This window comes from Lacerta agilis, chromosome 17 (genome assembly GCF_009819535.1).
Source record: "Lacerta agilis isolate rLacAgi1 chromosome 17, rLacAgi1.pri, whole genome shotgun sequence".
Taxonomy (NCBI): Eukaryota; Metazoa; Chordata; class Lepidosauria; order Squamata; family Lacertidae; genus Lacerta; species Lacerta agilis.
In genome coordinates, this window is record NC_046328.1 from 8,652,641 (window position 1) to 8,678,774 (window position 26,134).

Sequence of the window (26,134 nt, forward strand, 5' to 3'; positions counted from 1 at the left end):
GACCAAGATGATCACTGGTCTGGAAACCAAGCTTTATGAGGAATGGTTCAGGGGAGTTGGTTGTGTTTAGCCTGGAGGAGAGGAGACTGAGAGGAAATAGGATAGCCATCTTCAAATATCTAAAGGGCTGTCACATGGAGGATGTAGCAAGCTTGTTTCTCATGCTCTGGAGACCAAGACCCAAACCAATGGATTCAAGTTATAAGAAAGAGATTTCGGACCCTCAGCAGCGGTTGGAATGGCACCAGCCTTGAATGCTTTAGTTGGGATTCCTGCGATGCAGTGGGTTGGACTAGATCAGGCATAGCAAACTTGGTCCTCCAGATGTTTTGGGACTACAACTCCCATCATCCTAGCTAACAGGACCAGTGGTCAGGGATGATGGGAATTGTAGTCTCAAAACAGCTGGAGGGCCAAGTTTGCCTATGCCTGGACTCGATGAATCTTCAGGGTCCCTTCTAACACTACATTCTATGATTCTATAAAACTGATTTTATACCAGTGTTTCACTTGTATAGAACTCAGCAGGAAGTGGCCAAAACTAGAATTAGTTGGCTTCCACCTGTCATTGCCTCTGGCGCCACCTACTGCTGGCCTCCCTGCCTTCCACCCTACCAGTCCTAATGGGCACTAGCCACTATTGGCACCCAGTCAGAATGCCAGAGATCAGGAGATTGAGAGTCCAGTAACGTTTGGAGGGCCACAGATTCCCCCCTCTTGCTTTAGCTGCCTCTTACAAGGGACCACCCCCAATTTCTTGGATTCCGTTTGGTAATTCAAAAATTAACAACTTGGTAATAGTAATAATCCTGAAGCTGAAGTAGATCCTGAAGCTCGGTAATAGTAATAATCCTGAAGCTGAAGTAAGATCCTGAAGCTGAGGCTCAGTACTTTGGCCACCTCATGAGAAGAGAAGACCTCCCTAGAACAGCCCTGATGTTGGGAAGATGGAGGGCACAAGGAGAAGGGGACGACAGAGGATGAGATGGTTGGACAGTGTTCTCGAAGCTACTAACATGAGTTTGGCCAAACTGCGAGAGGCAGTGGAGGATAGGCGTGCCTGGTGTGCTATGGTCCATGGAGTCACGAAGAGTCGGACACGACTGAACGACTGAACAACAACAACAAATAGTAATAATAGCAGCAATTGTCTGCAGTGTTATGCATGTTCAAATGTACATTGGTTAATGGAGAAAGGAGGGGAAAAAACGAAAGAAATAACTGAACTCTCTGGCACATGCGCTCCAAGGCTGGAATTGGGACTGAGCCAACATTCTCAGAGAAGGATTCTGAAAAGCTGTGCTACTCAGCAACCGCATCCACACCTGATCCCGTTTCCCCTCCTCCCCTCTCCACAAAGTAGCTCTAAAACACTTTTTTAAAACACCTAGTGGCAGATTCTCAACTGCAGCATGAAGGACACCGCGTCAATCCTTATTGGGAAAGAACAACACACCAACCTCTTTGACCTTATATGCTTCTGCCCAATTACCCTTCTTTGCCCAAGCCATCAATTACCATCACAATCTGCAGGTACAAGGCAGAAGGTGAAGAAGAGAGATGGACCGGCGGAAGCCACAACCAAATAATTTGTTTACCAGCTGGGTCCTGTGAGTTAGCACAGACAGAAATCATTTTCTGCTGCACTTGCTTATCTTGATTCCCTTTGCAGAGTTGGCTCAGCACTCCAAGGTTGGAGACAAGGAAAGGGCAGAAGCAGCGAATACAGATGAGGCACTCGCTGTCCCCCCTGAGTCGGGTCCAAGCTCAGGGGCTCATCTTCTTCCCAGTTTCCAAATTACCGCCAACACCAACAAATTCTCAGTCAGCAGGTTTGTTTGTTTGTTTTTAATGAACGTGTGTGTGATGGGGAGGGGGTTATTGGTTTTGCTTGTTATTATGGTACCCATTTTTGTGCTTTTATATTGTAAACATACTGTGATATTTGTTTTTTTTTAAAAAAATATTATATGAACTTTATTTAGATTTAACAATTTCACAACAATTAAAAACCTTTCGTAGGTACTAAATACAAAGGAATAACAACAACCAAAAAGATAAAAAACAAACAAACAAACAAAAACAAAAACAACAAAAATAGAAACCACAAAAAGTTGAAAGGAGAAAGGAAAAAAAAATAAAGGAAAAGAGAAGGAAAACAAAGGGACTAAGTGTATAGTCACGTAAGTAGCTTCTACCAATGCAAGAGAGACACAAGCAGAGGAAACAAAAACAATAGTTAATTCTGTGATATTTGGATAAAGTGTGGTGGTATAATAATGATAATGATAATGATTATTATTATTATTATTATTATTATTTACTGCTGAACATCAAGATTGTGGGTTGTATAGTCAAATAAGTTCTACTCAGAGTAGACCTGCTGAAATGACTGGGCCTAAGTTAGCAATGTTAAATAAATAATAATAATACTTTATTATTTGTACCCCGCCCATCAGGCTGGGTCCCCCCCAGCCACTCTTGGCGGCTTCCAACAAATATTAAATATCACAGATTAAAACTTCCGTAAACAGGGCTGCCTTCAGGTAATTTCTGAATGTCAAGTAGTTGCTTATCTCTTTGACCTCTGATGGGAGGGCGTTCTGCTGAACATTAAGATTATGGGTTGTAGTCAAATAAGTTCTACTCAGAGTAGACCTGCTGAATGAATGGGCCTAAGTTAGCAATGTTAAATTATTTCAACGGGTCTAATCTGAGTATGACTAAGGATTAATACAGTCCTATGTTCTGAATAAACTTTCTTCCGTGTCCCCCCCCCCCTCTATTATAGTGGACTGAGGCTTCAGTAAATGTGTCGAAGTTGGCCAACTCTTGCTTCAGCCCTTGAAGATATAGCTCCACACACCACTGAACTTAACACTGAGTAAGAAATGTTGTTATTACCGCTGCTCCTACTCCTACTATTAACATTATTAACAATAGCATTTTAGAAAAGCAATGTTACAAGGGCATAACACAACCCTTGCACCCAGTTGGCGCTAAAGTTAGGTCACAGCAGTACAGCATGCTTGTTGCACTGGTGGAATACTGTGCAGGCAAAAAACCAAGTGTATACTGAATAGTGTTGTGCAATGGATTGCACAAGAACCAGCTGTTGTGCAACAAGCTTCCATTAGTGCAACGTTTCACCTAACTCCTTTGATCTGCAGCCTTTAAATCCTGCCAACCACCGGAGCCAGGACTCTAGTGGACAGAGTACATTGGATATGGCCCAGTGGGATTCAGTCAGAAACTTTCTGATTTGCATCAGTTTTGCATATAATTCACTCGTGCCTCTTCTCTCCTGATACTACATTGATTTGCCAGGCTTTTCTTTTCATCTGTGTGAAAATTCACATTTATAAACTATTTAAATGCACATATTAAACACATTTTCATACATAAATGCATTGCTATTTAAATGTATGCATTGTGATTATAGTAATCTGAAAAAGCATTTGGACCAATTTCAACAGTTAGCAAAAAGTAGATTCTAGGGACCAAGCAGCTAAACTGGGCTTCTTGCTTCCTTGGTGTCAAGTAGAGATGTAAGAAGGGATTGTTTTCTATTCCACCCTGTTCTCATCACACGCACCACTGTTTCCATTCTTCTGCTGTTTGTCTTCTGACAAAAAAAAGATGTTATTTGTCTCACTGTCTCTCACGGAGAAATCGCCTAAGCTGCATTGATATTAAGTATTCCGCACCAATCATTTCAATGCAAAGGAAACACAGTGCAAATGAGTGGAAGAAACTTAATCAATTACATATCAGTTGCAGACTGAAGGCAACAGCAGTAGTGAATACAGATCATATCTGCTGGATTCCTGTCTGCTTGAGGTATGGGGCAAATAAGAAAGCCAGCAATTTCAATCTTCCCTCTCTCTGTTTCCATTGGACTTCTCTGACATCCCTAGCACCAAGAGGGGCTTTAAAAAAAGTTATCTGACTTACAATATTCTTGGCAAGAACTGGATTAGAGGTGGTTGCTGAGGGCAGTTGTATTCATTTGATCTTGTTGATCACACCTGGATTAATATTTCTTTTGGGCGGAAAGTGACAGCGTTGGTGATACACCAGTGCTGAATAAGCCTTAGAGAAACCCCTTGGGGCATTTTAATTATAGTAGCAGGGTGCCTACATTTCCTCTTAAAAGTCTGGCTTTCATTTATGTTGCTTCCTGGAGTCGCTTTTGCAGAACTCACCGGCACGTAGTCTCATTGCTATGGCCTAAAGAAGCAGGGACTCTTGCAAGGAGCTTGTTAAGGCCTGTACGACACAGCTTTTGGAAGAAAGATTAATTTGCGGGATATTAATTTTGAATTCAAGGATGGAGAACCTGTGGCCCTCCAGGTGTTGTTGGACTCAAACTCTTATCAGCCCCGGCCAGCAGGGCTAGTGGTTAAGGATTGTTGTTGTTCAGTCGTTCAGTCATATCCGATCTTCATGACCCCATGGACCAGAGCACGCCAGGCACGCCTATCTTTCACTGCCTCCCGCAGTTTGGCCAAACTCATGCTAGTTGCTTCGAGAACACTGTCCATGAGTGGTTAAGGGTAGGGATGTACAAATCTATTGATTTTGGGTCAATCTCAGTTTTCATTTTTCACTTCTTTGAATTTCCAGATCACTTTGTGGTTATTGTTTTGTTTTGTTTTAAAAAATCCTCATGAAACCCCCCAGCATTTCAGTGTGGAATTTCGACTAAAAAATAGAAATGTGCACTTTTTAAATTTTTCAATTACCTTTAATATAATGCATTTGTGTTATTTTCTCCAAGATACAAATTTATATGCACATGGTTCCTACTCTTATCTTTTTTATGGGCATGTTATTTGGGCTGGAGAGCTGCGCTGCAAAATTCAGAGCAGGATGAATTTCAGGGAAGGCTGCATTTCAGATCACATTGCATTTTGGGAAGTGCAGACTGGATAAGTCTACCTTAAATTTGAACTGAAGCAAATCTGCCCACCCTCCATATCCCTGTTCGAGGGTGATGGGAATTGTAGCCAGACAACATTAGAAGCTGCCACCCCCCCCCCCACTTTAGAACTTAACATTTGCTAAAGAGGTTGCCTGCTTCCACGTGGATGACTCCTCTTAAGATGGGCTGACCTTGCAACATTGCACAAACTTCTTCTTTATGTTAAGCATCAGCAAAGCTCCTTAGAGTGCAGCCTCCAATTTGCTTTCAGAAGTCCCAGGCTGTCCTAGAACACCACCATGCATTGGGTTTCGTAGAACTAGAAACCTGAAAGACATCTTAGTACATGCAGATATGCCCAGTGAAGTCCAACCACAGCCCGACAGGCTCAGAGGTCATTTCAAATGCGGCCCGATGTACCATATGTAGTTTAACCATTGAACAAACAGAATTTACCATCCCTAATACCAATCAGGTGATCCAACTGGAAAATTTCACAAACTGTAATTCTCGAGGCGTCGTATATGCCATCCAATGTACTTGTAACTTATGGTACATTGGAGCACCATAGAACGGTGAAGACAAGGATTATGGAACATAAAAGCCGTATAACTAATAAAGTCATGGAAGCCCCTCTCACGTCACACTTCATTAACGTCAATCACAGTCCAACTGATTTCAAATGGTTTGTCATTTATAAACACACCCGGAACGAACCGAACCTAGAGATATTACATAAGAAATTATTGCAAAAGAAGTTTATTGGATTCACAGATTTTCATCCTTGGCACCAACAGGCCTCAATATGAGCTTGGACTTCAGTCCAATTTGCTTTCCAGCAATGCACATCTGACGCACTGCATGTGGGGTAAGGGGGCTGTTGGCTGAATTGCATTGGGGTAGGTGCTGCCATAATTTGGGGGCCCCCAGCAGCAGCCTGAAGATGCCACACACTGGTGCCAAGCAAGCCTGGATAACAATTTAAGGCTGCATAGGCACCACACATTTAAAGTACATTTATAGCATCTTTCACAGTAGTATATCCTTCACAGAGCTGAAATCTCCAGCATCCTTAACCTACAGTTCCCAGGATTCTTTGGGGAAACTTCTGTGCTCTAAATGCATGGTATGAACACAGCCCAAGTCCCTTGTCAGAGGCCACCCAGGAAGCTCATAGCTGAGCTACAATTTGAACGGGGGACATCAAGGTGGAATCTACACACATATAAAAAAATGCTGTGAAAATGCTTTTTAAAAAGATGTTTTGAAAATACATTGAATTCGGTGTAGCTCACTCTTGCCATCCAGTGTCACATTTGTATATTGCACTTTACAACACATGTAAACATTTTATTTGCAGCTGTATATCTGAGTCACACTCATAGCTCCTGCCTTTGACCACTGCACTGCACCGCACAGCTCTTAGGAACACGTTCTGGAATGTATTGCTTTTCAGTCTCTGAGACCAAGAGAGGAGCTGTGTATAAAAGAAATGAGGAACACTTCCCCCAAGTATGCTGTGCGAAGAAAAATCCCTCAGTAATCTTTGCTGCACTTTGGCTGAAGTCTGTGTAGGCTCTCTGACCCGTAGGCGTAATCCCCCAAGATCCCATTTGGCTGGCAGGCAAAAAAGCTTGCTGTTCTCGAGAAGCCTAATTCCTTGCTCTTATCTGGTTACTTTAACAACTTTAGCAAGCTTAGCAGCGCGGGTTCTCGAGGCTCTCACAAACATCAGCTCTAAAATACTCTCCAATTGCCCTATAAACATCTTGTCACAATTTCCCTATGCCTGGGGAACCAACTCCTTCTCAGGTTTGGCACAGAAAATACGTCTGTGTTTGCCCTGATACAGGGTCCTGTATCAATTAATTACTGAATGTAAGAACCTAACGAGCCCTGCTGGATCAGGCCAAAGGCCCATCTTGCTCACAAGTAGCCTAGCCAGGAATCAGTTGGGATGAGCAGCTAATGGGTAAGAGTAACAAAAACAACAACAACAACAAAACAACAACAACTTATTCATACCCTGCTTATCTGGCTGGTTTCCCCAGCCACTCTGGGCGGCTCCCAACAGACTATTAAAAACACAATAAAACATCAAACATTAAAAACTTCCCTAAACAGGGCTGCCTTCAGATGTCTTCTAAAAGTCAGATAGTTGCTTATTTCCTTGACATCTGATAGGGAGGGCGTTCCACAGGGCAGGCACCACTACCAAGAAGGCCCTCTGCCTGGTTCCTTGTAACCTCACTTCTCCCATACAAATCTGCCTTCAGATGTCTTCTAAAGGTTGTATATTTACTTATCTCCTTGGCTTAGGGCAGGGGTCTGCAACCTTTAAGACAAAAGAGCCACTTGGACCCGTTTCTGAAGAAAAAAAAGAAACTGGGAGCCGCAAAACCACTGCGACATTTAAAACAAATATAACACTGCATTTTATTTTAAAAAATCCGATTTAAATAAAAAAATCTGATTTAAATATTTTTTTTTTAAATCATTCATTTTTATCCAACCTGGGGACCACTACCAGGTCACAGCCTGATCCAAGGTGGGTTGCAACAGCATACAAATATTTGATTTGTTTTTTTTTTTTTTTTTTTTTTTTTTTTTAAAATGAGTCCTCAACTGCACACTTGTGTTAAATGTTTGTCCCATGTCTAATTGAAGACTGCTGGCTTTTACAATAATCTAGTGTCTTTACCCTTAATATTCCAGACCAGAGGCTATGCTCACCTCTTCCAACCTCCTCTCTTGCTAAATAAAGCACAGAATTGCACCAGAGAAGCCTGTGATGTTTGTGCTGACTTGCATACAGGTGGCTGTAGTAGTTCATAGTGTTCAAACCTTTTTAGGGAGTTCCCTGCCCCCTTAATGACAATGGTGATAGATTTTGCACATGAACACAGATCCAAGTTAGGACTCCTCTCTTCCACGCCAACAAGTGCTTTGTCAAGGCTCCCCTAACACACACTTAGGACAGAGGAAAAACTGCAACCTTTTGGGGCGTCATTCTCCTACCCATGTCTCTGTGAGAACCAGCCCTTTATTCTGCCTCCCGTAGTACATCCTCCCCCTTCAAGAAATCATTTCCTTTGGACTTTCGGCCCATCTCCACCCCTATTACTCCTTGCCCTCGCGAAGGAAGCATTTTCACAAGTTTTCTTTTTGGTGGGCTGTCCGTGCTTCCAAACACCTGGAAGTCACAACAGGGGCTTCTCCCCCACCTAGTAAATTCTGCCTCTGCATAAGTTACTCAGGTTTGGTTTTCTTTACCAGCCCACCCACCCACCCCGCTCGAAGCAGAGCAATAAGTCATTTACCTCAGCAGGGGACAAGCTCAGCTCCAGTAATGAAACCCTTCCAAGGAGTTGGGGGGGGGTCAAAACTTGTGACAAGCAGGTAGGTGGTTGGAGAGCAGCATCGGAGGGGGAGGGGGGAAGGAAATGAGAGGGGGAGGGGGGAAGGAATCGAGAGAAAGCTTTCCCAGTTTTTATGCAAGCCGGAGCCTGAAAAGTTGTCAGAGCGCGTGCGGCAAGGAGACTAAAGAAGTGCTATTGTGGGTCGAGTGACCTAGAACTGGGAGAAAAGAAAGCGCGGGAGAACAAGCCCCTCTTTCAGCCGCCGAGGAGGAATCCCCCGGATCTCCTCCAGCCACAGGCTGCCCAACCAAACCGGGGCAAAGCCATGGCGCCGCTCTTTGCACTGCGCGTTTGGAGAGGCCACTTTGGAGAGGCCACAGCCGGAGGGCGCAAGCAGGCGGCCAACTTGCGCTCCCGCGCTCCGGCCGGCAGCCTAAGCAACACACCTGAGGAAGCAGCGGGCAGAGGACTCCCCCTCCCCAGTCCCAGTCCCCCACCCCAAGGGACTCGTTGGGGGGTTGCAAAGCCCCCCCCGCCCACGGCAGGCAGAGAGCTCGACGGTGGTTTCTGCCCAGCCAGCCCAGCTTTGCACCCTGGAAGACGGGGGCGACGTGGTGAGGTCCTTGCCTGGTGAGGTCCGGCGGCGGCTCCGCTCGACGCTGCTGCGGAAAAACGCACAACTGCCTTTTCCTCCATGCAGCCTTTTGAAGCAGCCACGTCCCTGCTGTGCGTGCTTGGGCTCCTAGGAGCCTCCAAGCCCCCTCGCGACACATGCACCCATTGGCTCCTGAGACGCGGGTCCCGGGCAAGGGTGAGTCCCGGCCTTGCTGCGGGGCGGAGAGAGACGCGCGCCCGCGAGAGCACGGTCTGAGGCTGCGAGCAGAACCAGGAGTGAAGGAGGCAGCGGCAGGGAAACAGGCGCAGCTTCCTCGACCATTTTTAAAAGGAGGGCTTCCCCCCTCGCCCGCCGCCCGCCGCCCCTGGCCCAGCCCGCAGCTGCCTACCTCGTCGTCGCCTCGACGCAGCAGCCAGCAGCAGCTCCACACCAGCAGCAGCAGCCACACCTCTGGAGGGAAACTGCTGCTGTCTGCTGCTGCGCCTGTGCCTGCGCTGGCAGAAACGAGGCACGACGCATGAGCAGAGCAGCACAGCAGCAGCACCCTCAGCCTCCAGAGGGCGGGCCGCCGGCCAGCTGGAGGGCGGCCGCTGCCAGCTGGAGAAGTGGACAGGCGTATCCGCCCCGGAGCCGCGGCAAAGGTGTAAAAGAGCCGCATGCGGCTCCGGAGCCGCAGGTTGCAGACCCCCGGCTTAGGGGGTCGCACAGCTCCATACCCTCCAACATTTCTCCTATGAAAATAGGGACATCCTAAGGGAAAGCAGGACATTCCGGGATCAAATCAGAAACTGGGATGGTTTCTGTAAATCTGAGACTGTCCTTGGAAAACAGGGTCTGTATGTTGTTTGGTCACTCTGATTAGCCACACTCCCTGAGCCCTCTCAGAGCTGTTGACAAGTTCACTCCACTTAGCAGCTGTTCAAGGTCAAATGGGACTTTAAAAATATGAACAAATGTAAGCCTTTGCCACACCACAGGCCTGCTGATTACTGACAGGTCCCATTAATAAATTAGCCCTGACAGGTGCAGTAAATTGTTAAGAGGGTACGGGATTGGGAAGTCACATTTAAAAAAGCAGGCACAGCCCATGGGGGGGGGGCGGGGAAGTGAGGAAGTATTGGACAAGGAGGACCATACTGACAACCATCTGTGCATCACAAACGATCCCTGTTTTATCTATCATACCAGCTCATACCAAGAACAAACTTAGTTGGGTCTATAAGGTGCTACTGGAAGGATTTTTTTTTTGGATGATTGAATACATGGAACTCGCAGAACTGACCAGGAACTCCGAGACCAGAGGGAAGAAGCGGTGCAGGAGGATTGGAAGAAATTTAAAGATAATTGAAATGTCGTGAAAAGATTGACATTTGAGAATGAAATCAGAGGACATTTAAGGTTACAGTTATGAAATTAGTTAGTTAAGATAGGAGATAAGAATTAGATATTAGTATTTATTTTTGTAAGGATTAAGATTAGATGAGAATGATGATTATACAATGTTATGAAATTACTAAAGAGGTCGCAATGAACGCTGAAAGAGAGGATGTGAGGAGGTCCCCCAATGATGTCAGTAATATTATAAGGATAGTTAATAAGTGTTTGTTGAGATTTTTAGGGTTTTTTGTATTTTGTATTTGTATTTTTGTCTTTTTTGTGGTTTTTGTAGTGTTTTGTTATATTTTATGTTTGTTGTATTATTAAAATCCAATAAATTCCTTATTTAAAAAAAGGATTATTTTTTTTAATCTATTAGGGTCATTCCTAGCTTACAGTCACCTGGGACAAGTGGCTCACCAAGTCTATGGAGCGAAGTCCTCCAGGCTGTGCTACCCAATGTCATTTGTGGGGAAAGACATGGAGAATTGAACTCAGGACCTTTGCAATCAGGGTTTGGAAGCCACATGCCCAAGCCAAATGCATCCCTCCAGGGCTTTCCCTCTGGCCCTCAGGACTCTGTCGGAACTGGGGATGGAGAGCCAGCTGGCTCGGCCCCAGCTACATTGTCTCCCCTATCAGCTTTTGCCGCTGCGGAGATCCATCGACCTCTGCTCCTCCGACATTCATCAGTGACTCAAGCTGCAGTGCATACTTGAGCACACATTACTCAGCAGTGTGAACTGCGCAACAGATGAGGCTTGAGGCGTAGACATGCACTAAGCTACGCATTATTATACATAAATCAGGACAAAGAAAACATGGCTTCTCTCCTTGCCGTCTTCTCAGAGAGAGACTGAAAACAAAAGCATACAGAGTGGAAGTTCCACTCACACCAGCAATCTGTGCTGGAATGTAACAATCCACATATCTGCAGCAAAATGTGGAGTTGAATTCTCAACACCATCCATAGACCATGTCCCTCACCAAGAACATCCTCACCAGTTCTTATGCACATCCTCCTTGAGTGCTTTTGCTTGGCTGGAATGTGGTCCTTGAACTGTGTGTGACATTACCTCTTGCTTGCCTGAACAAGGAATGGCTGACGCAGTTGGGCATGTTTATGATGGTGATGATGATACCCCACCTTCTTCTCTGATGGGGACTCAAGGTGGCTTACAGATAAATGTTAAGCCTGGAGAAGACTGTGAGGTGATATGACAGTCATCTTCAAATATCTAAAGGGCTGCTGCTGGAGCAAGTTTGTTTTCTGCTGCTCCAGAGGGTAGGACATGACCAAAGGATTCAAATTGCAAGAAAGAGATTCCAACTAAACATCAGGAAGAACTTCCTGATGGTAAGAGCTATTTGACAGTGGAATGGACTCCCCCAGAAAGTGGTGAAATCTGCTCCAATTGGAGGTTTTAAACAAAGGTGGTTGGGCATCTGTTAAGGTTAGCGTTACATTGTTAATGCAAGCTGTTGTGGAAAAGGACCAAACTGATCTTAAATTGCAAAATGAGAATTTGAAATTGACAGAGTTGTCCACCCGCAGAAAGGAACTGGAGATTTGCTAGGGTGATTGTCTTGTAGAAAGCCAAAGTTTAAGTCTGGATCATTCCGTTTGATGCGATCCAGTTTTAAGGACCCCTGCTGCACAAATCTGGTAAAGAGATTTGTTAATTTAATTGTATATTGGTTTGCCCTTGTCTTTAGGGTTATATAAGTACCATGAGATTGCAGTCGTACCCTGGATCCCCAATGCCTTGCTAGTCGAACGCTTTGACTCCCGAATGCCGCAAACCTGGAAGTGAGTGTTCCGGTTTGCAAACGTTCTTTGGAACCCGAACGTCCTGCCACAGCTTCCGCGGCTTCCGATTGGCTGCAGGAGCTTCTTGCAGCCAATCGGAAGCTGCGCCTTGGTTTCCAAACATTTGGAAGTCGAACGGACTTCTGGAATGGATTCCGTTTGAATTCGAGGTACCACTTTATATCCAGTGTAGCACCAAGCTGATCACTTAGTAGCATACTTGTAACACTGATGGAATATTGTTGAACAAGGGAAAGCACAAGTACATTACCAAAGATGGTTGTGCAACGGATTGCACAGTGAGAACAAGCAGTTTGTGCAATAAGCTTCTGCTAGTGCAACTGTGGTGTTGGGTTCTTTTGTCATGCAACCTATAATCTCTGCCATCTCTTAGTGCAAGGGCTCTTGAACTATCAAAACGGCAAACATTAGATACAGCCCATTATACTTCAACTCTGTGTACACCAGAAATCGTTCTGCTTCACCGGGGTTTGTGGCCATATAATAAAATTTGCATTATATAAATTTTAAGGGAAATCCACCTTAAGCTGCCTTTGCCTGTGATGTTCACTCTGCTTATAACTCGGCACACATCATCCGCCTCTGTGGCTTCTCCATTCATGCTCCTTTCATTAATCTCTTTCACATATCAAAACATGACACTCTAGGGAAACTTTAAATAGACCTGTCCCTCTAAATGAAGCTGAGGCCAGGCAAATGGAACCCCTCAGATATTTTCTCTCCCTGCTTTAACACTTCCCCAGACGTGTTGGCAAATACACAAAACTGCTTTTGATGGTGAGGGAAGTGGGAAAGCAAGTCTGTGAAATGGGGACAGGATTGAACCAAGAAAGAGGAGAGGGAGATGGGAGATTGACAGCCGGTGCCATCCCTGACCTAGTTGTAAGCAAGAAGGCAGCCAGGCGGAGGCAGGCGGAGGTTGGTAGGGCAGTGCCCTCTTTGCACTAATGGACTAGTCTCTTCTGCCTTGAAGTCCAAACACAGTGTCTGCTTCCAGCAGGGCAAAGGGTCTCTGCACGCCAGCTTCTCTCCCAGCCACACTTCCTGGGAGGTCAGATAACTATGTGACATCACGTGTTCCCATAGACAACCAGAAAGTTCTGGGGGCTAGCATTGTGCTTAAACAACAAAGACTCCATACATGGAGCTGCACCATACTTTGAAAAAAAAATTATAGTAGCAAATTAGGCAGGGTCACATTAAAGACAAATTTCTTCCCCATCCTTAGGCTCACAAGTGCAATTAGCTGCCAAAGCATGTCTGGTCCTTATTAGGCAACTGTCAGGGGGAGACAACAATGTTTGGAGAAATGGGTTTGTGGTGGCCTGTCCATCCCTAAATAGGGTTAGCCAAAGTGGTGCTCTCCAGGTGTTTCTGAACCTCAGCTCCCATTATCCCTCACCATTGGTCATGCTGCCTGGACTGATGGAAACTGGACTCCAACAATGACTGGAGGCCAGTGTATTGGTCACACAAGGCTTACATTTACCCTACAAGCTGCACTCCCTTATGAAATTGTATTTGAAATGTCATGCATGGCTCTCCAGAAATTTCAGGGCACCCATCACCACCAACCCACTAGTCATGTTGGCTGGGACTGATGGGAGGTGGAATACAATAATGTCTGGAGGGCCACAGCTTCCCCATTTTTGACAACAACTTTAAAGGAGAACAAAGGACATTGTCAGCTGCGTCCCATTGCTGATAGAGGGGGAGAGTGTGAGAGACAGGAGAGGTAATTAGGCAGGAATGCAGAACAAGGGAAGAGCAGCCTAGTTGCAGTAGAAGCCTGAGCTCCGAGAACATGGAGAAGGAAGGGGGGAGTTCAAGGGGAAAGAACCAGACTGACAGTTTAAGCTTGGACTCAGAGGGAGGGGCCACCGGAAATAGCCCATCCCATGATGCGCAGGCGAGTAAGAATTAATGAGAGGCATGACAGGAAAGGAAGTAAATGGGAACTTTTAATGTGGGAAGAGAGGGGTGGGACTCAGACCCGGCAACAGCTAATTTGGAAGCAGATGCTGAGTGACTGAGCTCCAGAGTGATTTGTGTGTTTTGAGCAATAAACCTGAGTTAATCGCTGCCGGAGTTGTCTCACTTCTGTGGGAAAGACCCAACCATTACAGACATTGTTGGATGGAGCCAAGAAGGTACAGGGTGAGGCGGGCAAGAGGTTCCTAATGGTTTAGGCCAGTCTTCCCCAGGCATGGGTCACCAGATGTTGTTGAACTACAACCCCCCATGAGCAACATCCAGTATGAGCAATGGTCAGGGATGATGGGAATTGTAATCCAACAATGTAGGAAAGAGGAAGCTGACTTACACTGAGTCAGGTCATTGGTCCATGGAACTCAGTATTGTCTGCACTGACAGGCAGGAGCTGTCCAGGGTATTGAGACAGCCCAACCAGCGGATGCCTAGAGTTGATTCTGGGACCTTTGGTGTGCAGAGCAGAAGCTCCATCACTGAGCTACAGCCCTTCCTAATCTGGGCCCCCCGGTTGGGAAGACTATATTGGGCTTGGATACAGATTTGTGACATTCAGAGATGCTTGCCAGTCCAGCATTTCAGTTCACTAGCCTGTGGAAGAGCCAGATGGGTGCATTAGTCATGTGGGCCAAGTGTCTGCACATTTTTACAAACACAGAAGTGACTTGTAATGCCTTTAAAACATACAAGGAGACAGTGACCTTTCTTTTAAATAGATGGGATTGATCTGAGTGCATGCTGAGGCTTTTAGAAACTGCTACGTTATCAGCTAATGCAAACAAAACGGAAAGTTCAGAGTTCAAATTCAGCATAGGTAACTGTGAGACTATTATAAAAGACTGGCAGAAAGGGGGACTAACACAATAATAAAAAGCATGACTGTTCAAAGGAGCATGAAATCTCTTTATTCTAAAGCAGAAAACCAAACCAAGAAGAAAGCCAAGCCAGTCTACACAAACACACAAACACACACACAAGTGCTGTGCCCCTGCTCACGTCGGCTTGCCACTCCCCTCACATTCACCCCATAGAGGTTCCTCTTCCCACCCCATGCAACAACTACACTCACTTTCCACCTTCCTAACCCTATTTCTGAAGCCCTGAATTGCACCCAGTGTTTTCACCTTCACCCACATGTCCATGCCTCCTCCTCCTACTGCTCTCATCCTGTTCTGCAGCCCCCTTTGCACATGTACCTAATGCAGACATACGTATATGTATATTTCAGATGAATAGAATCAAACCTGGCTCCTTGTGCTTGCTTTACTACGGGAATGGGGGAAACCTGCGTCTCTCCAGATATTGTGGCTTCCCTGGGGAATTGGCATTCACGGCATCCAGAGGGCCACAGGTCCCCCACCTTTTATTAGAGACATGGCTGGTGCAGAAAGAGACATCTCTTTCTGTTGGAGGGCCACAAATTCTTCACCATGACCTCATGCATCCCCATCATTTCGCTGGAACTCTACTTTTGTCTCTGGACCCTTGGTCCCCTGGTCTTAAAGGTGGGGAGACAGTTCCACTGTTTATTGACCCTCATGGGCTGGTCCTTCTCCTTCCTCCTTGGAGAGGAGCCAAAGATCAGGAGGAGTAAAAGGGGGAAAGTGCAGCTCATTGCCCTGATGGCTGGCACACTCCAGCTGATGGAACGAGCGCTTTACTAGGATGATTAACAGCCTCACCATAAAAGATGGCTCATAAACTCTTCTATTAGGTCAAATCATAAAGTATGCTTTTAATGTTTATAACGCTCCCTTTTCTAAACAATCAAGGGCATCTGTAGCTTCTGCTAATAAGGGGACTTATATAAGGCTTGTCAGGCACTCTGGTTATTTTTAATGAGTCAGGGGAGTAAATAACCCACAGTTTGATAGAGCTATTGATTTCTGTCTCCTTAACCTCTCCAGTTTCCGCTTGCCTTTGGACAAGCTCAGGCACGAAAGACTGAAGGGCCACGGTGCAGCCGCAGAGCACATGTTTCGCATGTAGAGCGTCCCAGGTCCAAACCTCGGCAACTGTTGGAAGCTGACCCATTAGGGCGAATGGGATGCTGCCTTCTTACTACGACCAGTCCAGGAGATGGACCTGGCTGTCAGCTCCTTCAGCTCCGTTTTGTAAGACTCAGCAGGGAGGATGGGGACAAAAATTAGAATGAGTTGGCTCCGCCTGCCATTGGCTCTGCTTCTGCTACTGTGGCCTATTGAATGAAAATAACTGGGTACTGAACAAAAGGTGCAAAGGAAGAACTTACAACCCAGTTAACAGTGGCCCATTAAAGTACCCTTCCAGCAGAGTTAAGATTAAAACGCAACAGAAAAAACTGACTTGGGCTAAAGCAGGCACCAGGAGTAAAGAAAAAAGGCTTTTCTAAACTAGAGTTTAATTAGAATCATAGAATCCTAGAGTTGGAAGAGACCACAAGGGCCATCCAGTCCAACCCCCTGCCAAGCAGGAAACACCATCAAAAGCATTCCTGATGGATGGCTGTCAAGCCTCTGCTTAAAGACCTCCAAAGAAGGAGACTCCACCACACTCCTTGGCAGCAAATCCCACTGTCAACAGCTCTTACTGTCAGGAAGTTCTTCCTAATGTTTAGGTGGAATCTTCTTTCTTGTAGTTGAAGCCATTGCCCCGTGTCCGCTTCTCTGGAGCAGCAGAAACAACCTTTCTCTCCCTCCTCTATATGACATCCTTTTATATATTTGAACATGGCTATCATATCACCCCTTAACCTTCTCTTCTCCAGGATAAACATACCCATTGACGTAAATAAAGTAAGAACTCCCCTGTTAGTTTCTAGCCTTCTTCCTGAGACTTTGTTAAACTAAATACAAATACACTTTATAAAAAATAAATAAATAACCTCTCACTCCCAGCCTCCAACATTCCCCAAAGCTAGGAGCACTAAACGCTTTGCAACAGAGCCTTATATACATAGAGTAACGCCCACACTTCAGCCATTAAGAACAAAAACACTGGCACCTGTATCTTCTATTTCTTAAACAGACAGTACTGACATCAGACCGGCTCAGGTATAATTTTAAACCCAACAGGGCCTCCCTGTGTCCGGCCCTACCAGTCCAAAAGTGCCCCAGCCACATTGCTGGCAACTCCGGGGAAGGCTAGGAACGTTCCTTGTCTTAAATCCTAGATATCTATTTCTAGGCAGTGCAGACAGCGCAATAGTGTGGCTCAGTAGAAGGCAGCTTCTGATCTTCCTAAGTCCCCAAAAGCATATTTCAGTTCCCTTGGGTGGTATTTAGCGAATGTTTACTCACGATAGGCCCACCGAAATCAACGGGCCCTAATGGAGTAATGTTCATATCACTTCCATGGCTCTGAGTAAAGCCTGAATAATACCGCCCCATGTGGAAAATCCTGCAGCAATCATGCAAATGGCAGTAAAATGTGCAAATTTATTTGTATAATGTATCCAGCTTGCAATGGAGAGGGGCAAGGAGGTGAGCAGTGCACAGATGTTTCGCCTCCTTGGAACCTCTTAGGATGGTGATTTTTAAGGGAGGCAATTTGAGAATGAGTTATTAACAGTTAATGGCCTTTTAGGCTTCCTCCAAGTGAACAGGAGTTCAGTTTTTGAATATAAGAATTATATGTCACAGGGGGTGGGCATCAGGATTTTAGAAGAAGAAGAAGAAGAAGAAGAAGAAGAAGAAGAAGAGGAGGAGGAGGAGGAGAGGAGGAGGAGGAGGAGGAGGAGGAGGAGGAGTTTGGATTTGATATCCCACTTTATCACTACCCGAAGGAGTCTCAAAGCGGCTAACATTCTCCTTTCCCTTCCTCCCCCACAACAAACACTCTGTGAGGTTAGGGGGCTGAGAAACTTCAAAGAAGGTGACTAGCCCAAAGTTCACCCAGCAGCTGCATGTGGAGGAGTGGAGACGCGAACCTGGTTCCCCAGATTACGAGTCTACCACTCTTAACCACTACACCACCTGGCTTGGGTGGGGAGATGCTTGGGTGGGGCATGGCCAAAAAAAAAGAAAGGGTGAGAACCACTGTCTTGGGGGGATTGGAACAGAACAGTTTATGTGCAACAGTGTTCTCTCCACTTGAGAATGTCCAGCAATAGGTATTCAGAGATGTTCAGTGGGATTTCTTGTCCCCACTCCCGGCCCTCACTCAGCATCAGAGATGGCAGCTTTTGGCACTGAGTGGCACAAGAACATAAGAAGAACCCTGCTGGATCAGGCCAGTGGCCCATCTAGTCTAGCATGCTGTTCTCATGGTAGCTAACCAGATGCCTGTGGGAAGCTGGACGTGAGCACAACAGCATGCTCCCCATGATGAATAGCCAGTAACTGGCATTCAGAGGCATGCTGTCTCCAACAGTGGAGGAACAACACATCAGTTTGCATTTCTCTGTGCAGCTGGATTTCTTATGGAAAAGTGCAAATCCTGAATGTATTGGGTTTGTGACCATTTTGCTCATTTGCCTGCAGTAGCAGTAAAACTCTGCTGGGTGAAACGCAATTGCCTCTGGTCTATTTTGGGGGGGAATCCTGCAACATATTTATGTTTTTACTCTGCTAACTATATGTTGGAGTTCTGCTGTGGGTCGATATTGAGTAGAATACATGACACAACATAGCCCTCATGGCTAGTGGTCACTGATAGCCTAAATCTCCATGCATTGGTCAAATTGGTTGGTTCTTCTTCCTCAGTTTAATTTCAGCTGGAAATCCAGGTTTTGGGATGTAGGTGATAAAACTCTGTATTCAGAAAGGTTAGAAATGCTCTTCTAATTCATGAGAATAAATTTACAAAGGGCTAGCAATTTAAAACTGGCTCCTTATCAGGGAATGAATTTGGGATCTTTGCCATGTGCTCTGCGATTGAGCATGGTTCCTTATGCACCTGCAGACACATACTCTGTCCTGACAGCTGGAAAACAAAAGCACAGACCTTATCTGAAATAAATGTTACTGTTTAAAAAGGATTTGGAGGGTCACCAGGCAATATTCTAATCAGATCAGTCTCATTAATTAGACAGGATTCTCTGATTCCAGTTGATTAAAATTATTTCAACAAAGGTTTATCAGACGTAACAAAACCAAGCAGGAGCCTTCTGTTTTCTCTTCGGCAGGAAAATAATGTTAATTAGTAGAGGCATTTTCAAGCATTATTAACCATTTGCTGATAATTTTTAGCTCCTATCAGCCTTTGCTTTCTCTTCCCCACTCCCTCTGATATTTTAGCTCTGAACTATTCTTGCATGAGAGCCTGAGAAATGCAGCCTTCAGATTAAAGGAAGGAATAAGTTGCAGTCCCAACCCACACAAACCTGCAGGGCTCTTCAGGGTGGCAGAGCAACTGCACGTCCTCACAGTGGCTGAAACAGAAGCTGGGTAAGTAGGATAACTGGGTCCCCTCTCTGAACTAGCATCCAGGTGGCAGAGCAGTTGAGTACAGGTCATGCCCAAAGTTGCCAAGCTACACCAGTGAGTCTGGCTCAGAAGCCAATGGATCCCAGACCAGATTCACCTCACGAGACTGGCAATGGATTCACCCATGTTCAGTACTGAAATCACCCTAGTCTTTAATACTAGCATTGCAGTTTGCAGCCACAGTGGGACTAAGGAAATTGGGGATGCTTCTGAAATTCTTCGCATCAGATTTTTGGAGTGTCTGCCCTTGTGCCAGGACCTGCTGGGTAGGTGTGCAGCTCACTCAGTGGTGAACCTTTGAGGTTCAGGGGGCATCCTGGATGAAGACCTGAGGGCCACATGGAGAAGCTTGGTGGGCCGCATTTGACCCTCGGGGGCCTGAGGTTCCCTACTATTGGTATACAGCACAATACAGTGGTACGTCAGGTTAAGAACTTAATTAGTTCTGGGGGTCCATTCTTAACCTGAAACTGTTCTTAACCTGAGGTACCACTTTAGCTAATGGGGCCTCCAGCTGTCGCCGCACCGCAAGATTTCTGTTCTCACCCTGAAGCAAAATTCTTAACCCGAGGTACTATTTCTGGGTTAGAGGAATCTGTAACCTGAAGCGCCTGTAACCCGAGGTACCACTGTACTCTTACTCTCAGGGTCACAGTTTCAAGCCCCACATTGGGCAAAAAGTTTCCTGCATTGCAGGGGGTTGGACTAGATGGCCCTTGCAATCCCTTCCAACTCTATGTTTCTATGAAAACTACATCTATGAAGCTCCTTCTTCCAATCCACATTTGTGGGCCAAATTAAATTAGGCTGAAGGCTATGGGTCCTCCTCCCTAGCTATAGTCAACCAATACCTAACTCATAGCTGTCAACTTTCCCTTTTTTGTGGGAAATTCCCTTATTCCAGCGCTGTTTCCCATTGCAAAAAAAGGGAAAAAGGAAGGTTGACAGCTCTGATTAAAATAATAATAATAATAATAATAATAATAATAATAATAATAATAATAATAATTTGTACCCCGCCCATCTGGCTGGATTTCCCCAGCCACTCTGGGCGGCTTCCAACAAAATCAGATACAAAAATATCACACATTAAAAACTTCCCTGAAAAGGGCTGCCTTCAGGTTTTTCTGAATGTCAGGTAGTTGTTTATCTCCTTGACCTGTGATGGGAGGGTGTTCCACAGGGCGGACGCCACTACCGAGAAGGCCCTCTGCCTGGTTCCCTGTAGCTTTGCTTCTCGCAGTGAGGGAACTGTCAGAAGGCCCTCGGCACTGGATCTCAGTGTCCGGGCTGAATGATGGGGGTGGAGACGATCCTTTAGGTATACAGGACCGAGGCCGTTTAGGGCTTTAAAGGTCAGCACCAACACTTTGAATTGTGCTCGGAAACGTACTGGGAGCCAATGTAGATCTCTCAGGACCGGTGTTATGTGGTCCCGGCGGCCACTCCCAGTCACCAGTCTAGCTGCCGCATTCTGGATTAATTGCAGTTACCTTCAAAGGTAGCCCCACATAGAGTGCATTGCAGTAGTCCAAGCGGGAGATAACCAGAGCATGCACCACTCTGGTGAGACAGTCCACGGGCAGGTAGGGTCTCAGCCTGCATACCAGGTGGAGCTGGTAGACAGCTGCCCAGGACACAGAATTAACCTGCGCCTCCATGGACAGCTGTGAGTCCAAAATGACTCCCAGGCTGCGCACCTGGTCCTTCAGGGGCACAGTTACCCCATTCAGGACCAGGGAATCCTCCACACCTGCCCTCCTCCTGTCCTCCAAAAACAGTACTTCTGTCTTGTCAGGATTCAACCTCAATCTGTTAGCCGCCATCCACCCTCCAACCAACCAGATTGCTCTGGATTCCAGATTGCTGTTAAGGGGTCATCACTATCATCTGCCAAAGTCCATACCACATTGGTGATAATCTCAAAAGCCCTCTAGTCACCGCCCCCTCTCTTTTATCTTGGAAGACCTAGGAGAACCAGCACTCTTGGAAATGGAACTGATTGGGCTGAGAAAGGCTATCAAGCAGATGAGCAGCACCAACAGTGGCAAAGGGGAGTAGAACCCCACCTTAGAGTGCATCCTGCCCATGCCCCCCCCAAAACCTGGGGGGTTCATGCCCACCTGCTGCCCAACCCTAAGTACCAAAATATAACCTATCCCTTTAATGTGCCACAGCCTACTTCTTTAAAAGTGCTGAACACTGATGCCTGATCTTGCTACCTTCAAGGAGACATTTAGCAGCAGTTCGGAGAAAAAAAAGTCACAGCAAGCAATCTTGAATATGCTAAGCCTGGTCTACGCCAGGGAGTTGGATGAAAGCTGACAGGCGCCAAATTTAGCTGCTCCAACTCTCTGGCAGCAATTTGAGAGTCAGATGCATCCAGCCACATTCTCCAGAGGCATTTGCCCCGACTGTTTCTACGATGCTGCTTGACCACAGAACCAGTCCCTCTGGAACAGCCCTCTGCTCAACGTCTACTTTTCAGCACAATTGCATCTTCCAGGGCTCCAGGGCTTGGCTTTTGCTCACTAATTATGTATCAGCCTTTGGCTGCTGTGCCAGGCATCTACAGTCATGCACACCTCAAGGTAGCTGCCCATCTGGAAGTAATTCTCTGGGGGCAAGTAGGACGGGGGGGGGATAACTGCAGAGTTGCACACACATCTGCACACAAAGCATCCCGTTCATTCAGCTGTAAGGAATGCAGGACACCCCCACCTCCACATTAAGAAAGGAGCTGTCAGAAAAGTGCTACTTGAGGTTCTCGGGATTCTTAGAGCCCCAGGTTGTCTTTTCCTGTCAGAGACCGCTGGTGGGAAATTTGCCACTTGAGTTTGGATACCCTTCTTTTTCATAGTGTAACACTGCCTGCCAGCAGACTGTACAGTTTTCTGTAGTATATTGGTTCCTTCCCTATAACCTTGCACTTCTTCCTCCGTCTCAGTCTGTCCCTTTCCTGGCTCACCACTGTGCTTACCAACCCAGACATGGTTCCATATCCTTCCCTGCACCTTCCTCCTTCATTAGAACCCTTCTGTTTTATGACCTATTTTCTCTGTTTTCCTTTCCTTTCCTTTCATTCTGTCCTCATACTGCAAAGCCTCTACCCATCCATTCCCAGTCTCTGTTCCTAGAGCCTTGGGACCTTTCCCCACTGCTGCTGCTGCATCTTGATGTTTATGCAGATGCTGGGAGCATCTGGGGAATCCTCTTGCTTCACTGTCATCGCATCACTTCCAGCCAGCCTGCTTCTTCGTTGGGTTGGGCCAGAGGAGAAGCAATGTGGATGGCAGCGGTAGCCTCTTCATTTTCCCATCAGCTGCTATCGGAAGGTTCCTTGGGTAGAAACTGGAGTGGGCGTAGTTCTGTTGTGTGGCTGCCATCGTATAGAAAGCTAGGAGGGAACATAACCTGGGCAACAGTTCCTGACATCCCGAAAGACTCTGCTGACACAGACTAGCCACTGAACTCCAGTCAAACACAACATTACTAGAGTGGGCATGAAGGAGGTCTCAGTCTGCCAGCCTGAACTTCCTGTTTATTCTGGGCTGAGATGGACTTCCTCTGTGTAACTGGAGATGGGTGTGACCTCACCTGTGCAGGTGAAGACAAAAGCACCGGGCTGGCCACCATCTTTCTCTTTCCGACCGTCTTTCAACAAAGCAACATGTGCTTAGGCAAGCTGCTCTCTTGGCATCTAACCAAGAGAGGAGAAGGGGCTATCTCTCTTAAGGAATAGTCTCCTAATGATGTATATACTATTTTCTAAGCTGAGTCTGCCTTCTGGGATCCAATTGTGAACAGATGATATCTTGTAAGTAAACTCTTTTATGCTTTATAGAAGACTGTGTTGTGTCTTGCTTTAAGAGGGATTAAAGGGGAAAATACCAGGACATTTATTATAGAGACTCTAGCGAACCTGAGCAAGCTATCCGCTGTGTGTGTTTAAAAAGGGGAATGTAGAACTCTGCTAAGTTCTGGGACTTGTTAACACAAGTTGGAATAGCATATAATAAACAATACTGTGTATCCTCTCCTGCATCCCTAAATATTCCCACACTCTTGACCCCGAATAACTATAATAGTTCTTTGTTAATAGCTGAGACATTGCCTGGACAGCAACAGGATTTACTGACTTTTAACTTCTGGATTGTAAGGTCAGCTGATGATTCCTGCTCCCGCCTCTTGTTCAGTGACTGCCGCATGACCCATTTCTGGCAGTATCATGTGAACCAATCTTTATTTCCCATTTTAGGTGCATGGAGCCTCTGTCTGGCACCTCCTTGTTATGTTTGGTCCCTAATTATCATTCCAAGGAGCTCAGGGAAGCACACAGAGCTGTTCTGCTCTACCCTCACAACAAGGTAGAGATAGTGACTTGCCCAAGTGAGTTTTATAGGTGATCAGGAAATAGGATCTTGGCTTTCTCAGTTGAAACCCATGACTACTCTGATGTCTTACAGTCTGTTTCTAGACAGATTTATTTGGAACTGATCCCCCCCCACTCCAGTCCCATTTACTCCCAAGCATGCTCTGCTTGTGATTGCCACCATAAAGCAATTGGAACAGTCAATGGTCAAACAGGCTCAAATAATGAGTTAACACCGAAAGGCCTGGTCCAAGCAAGGCTAAATCATTAAGCCGGGAGCTCTTATCTTTTCAAGCCCTACTTGATCTACAGTCCACAAAGCCAATATTGTGTCACTCACCCTCATACCAAGTTCAATGTTTTCTCCCCCATAAACTTCCATTCCAGGGTCAAGAAGGCCGATCTCACCAAAGTACTCCCTGTCCACCACAAACGAACAACCAATCATGGCTGGTGTCCTGTTGACGAGGGGAAACAAGAACAAACGAAGGACAAAGGGTTGAAACAATGCACCTCTGGAATAGCAACAGCAGCAGCAGCAACAATTTATATACAGCCCTTTGTCAAAAGATCCCGGAGCCGTGTACAACATTAAAAACACATTACAGAACATCAATGATAAAACTTTATGCTTCTTACGATGTTTTTATCTCTCCCCCCCACACACTTTCACAGCCTATTGATTAATAGCCATAGGCCTGGGTAAAGAGGAAAGTTTTTGCCTGGCTTCTAAAGACATGCAATGATGGCGCCAGACAAGCCTCTCTGGGGAGAGCATTCCACAATCGGGGAGCCAACTCAGAAAAGGCCCGTTCTAAGAAAGGAGGGGCATATTTACACAAACCCATGTCACACCATGTGATGTCAAAATGAACTTCATATCCATGCATCATCCACCCACCCAGTCAATGTGATTCAGCAAAAACCTAACTCTAGATCTGAAAGGGCTACAGCTCAGGGGTGGATAATCTGCTTTGTAAGCAGAAGGTCTCAGGTTCAGTCCAGGGCTGGGAAAGACAACCTGCCTAGAGAGCCACTGCCAGGCAGTTTAGACAATGGCACTGAGCTAGATGTCAGCTTCCTATATTCCACTGCAATGTGAAACAGCGCAGTCCTTCCCATGTCTATGCAGAAGGAAGTTAAATTGACTTGCTACAATGTAAGTGAGTTTAGGACAGGGGTCAGCAAACTTTTTCAGCAGGGGACCGGTCCACTGTCTCTCAGACCTTGTGGGGGGCCGGACTATATTTTGAAGGGGGGGGAATGAATGTGTGCTGGCCCCAAGGGTTTGTCCATGAAGCGAGGTCCAAGTCCAGTCCTGGGTCTAGAGGTCCAAAGGAGGTCTGTCCGGGAGCGAGGCAGGGAGCAGGTCAAGGTCCAAAGCAGGTTCAGGCACAAGGTTGCAGGTTGAGCACACGCTTGCAACTAAGTTGCTCATGCAACTTGGGCTGGGTCTGGCTGGCTTTTATCTGGCCCTATGCTTAGGGCGGTCCCAATCCTCCGGAGACTCGCCTCTCCTCCGGGCCTGGAGGCGAGCACTCCTCCTGCAGACACTTAACTCCCTTCGCCTCTCTGCCCTGAGCCTCTGCAGCTCAGGAGAGGCTGGTGGGTTACTGGACCCAGGGGCCGCCTCAGCTTCCTCTGAAGAGGCTGGGAGTGGAGCACCTGCAGGCAATGGGTCCTCCCTCCCATCAGGAGCCAGAGCAGACTCTGCTGATGCCTGCACCTGGGGATCCAGCACAGGTGGGGATCCTTCAGGCTCAAGACCTGGCCCCGGCTCAGCTGGTTCTGGAGGTGGGGAATCCTGTGCAGGCTGGGATCCCTCAGGTTCAGCATCAGAGTCTGACTCCCAGGCCATCACAGAATGAATTCCCATGCCCCACAAATAACCCAGAGGTGCATTTTAAATTAAAGCACACATTCTACTCGTAAAAACACCAGGCAGGCCCCACACATAACCCAGAGATGCATTTTAAATGAAAGGGCACATTCTACTCATGTAAAAACACGCTGATTCCTGGACTGTCCATGGGGCAGATTTACAAAGCGATTGAGCCAGATCCGGCCACCGGGTCTTAGTTTGCTTACCCATGGTTTTCAACAGGCACCCCCAAACTCGGCCTTCCAGATGTTTTGGGAATGCAATTCCCACCATCTCTGACCACTGGTCCTGTTAGCTAGGGATGATGGGAGCTGTAGTCCCAAAACATCTGGAGGGCCGAGTTTGGGGATGCCTGGTTTAGAAGGTCCTGGAAGCTCCT

At 46.4% G+C, this 26,134-nt stretch overlaps 1 protein-coding gene across 1 annotated transcript in view; it reads right to left on the reverse strand.

Moving 5' to 3' along the window:
* Window positions 1–26,134, reverse strand: part of GALNT9 (polypeptide N-acetylgalactosaminyltransferase 9) — a 185,822-nt gene that overhangs the window by 58,690 nt on the left and 100,998 nt on the right. The window contains exon 6 of the mRNA XM_033135885.1: window positions 24,214–24,331. Coding sequence (XP_032991776.1) covers window positions 24,214–24,331 — 118 coding nt within the window. The remainder of the gene's footprint in view (window positions 1–24,213; window positions 24,332–26,134) is intronic.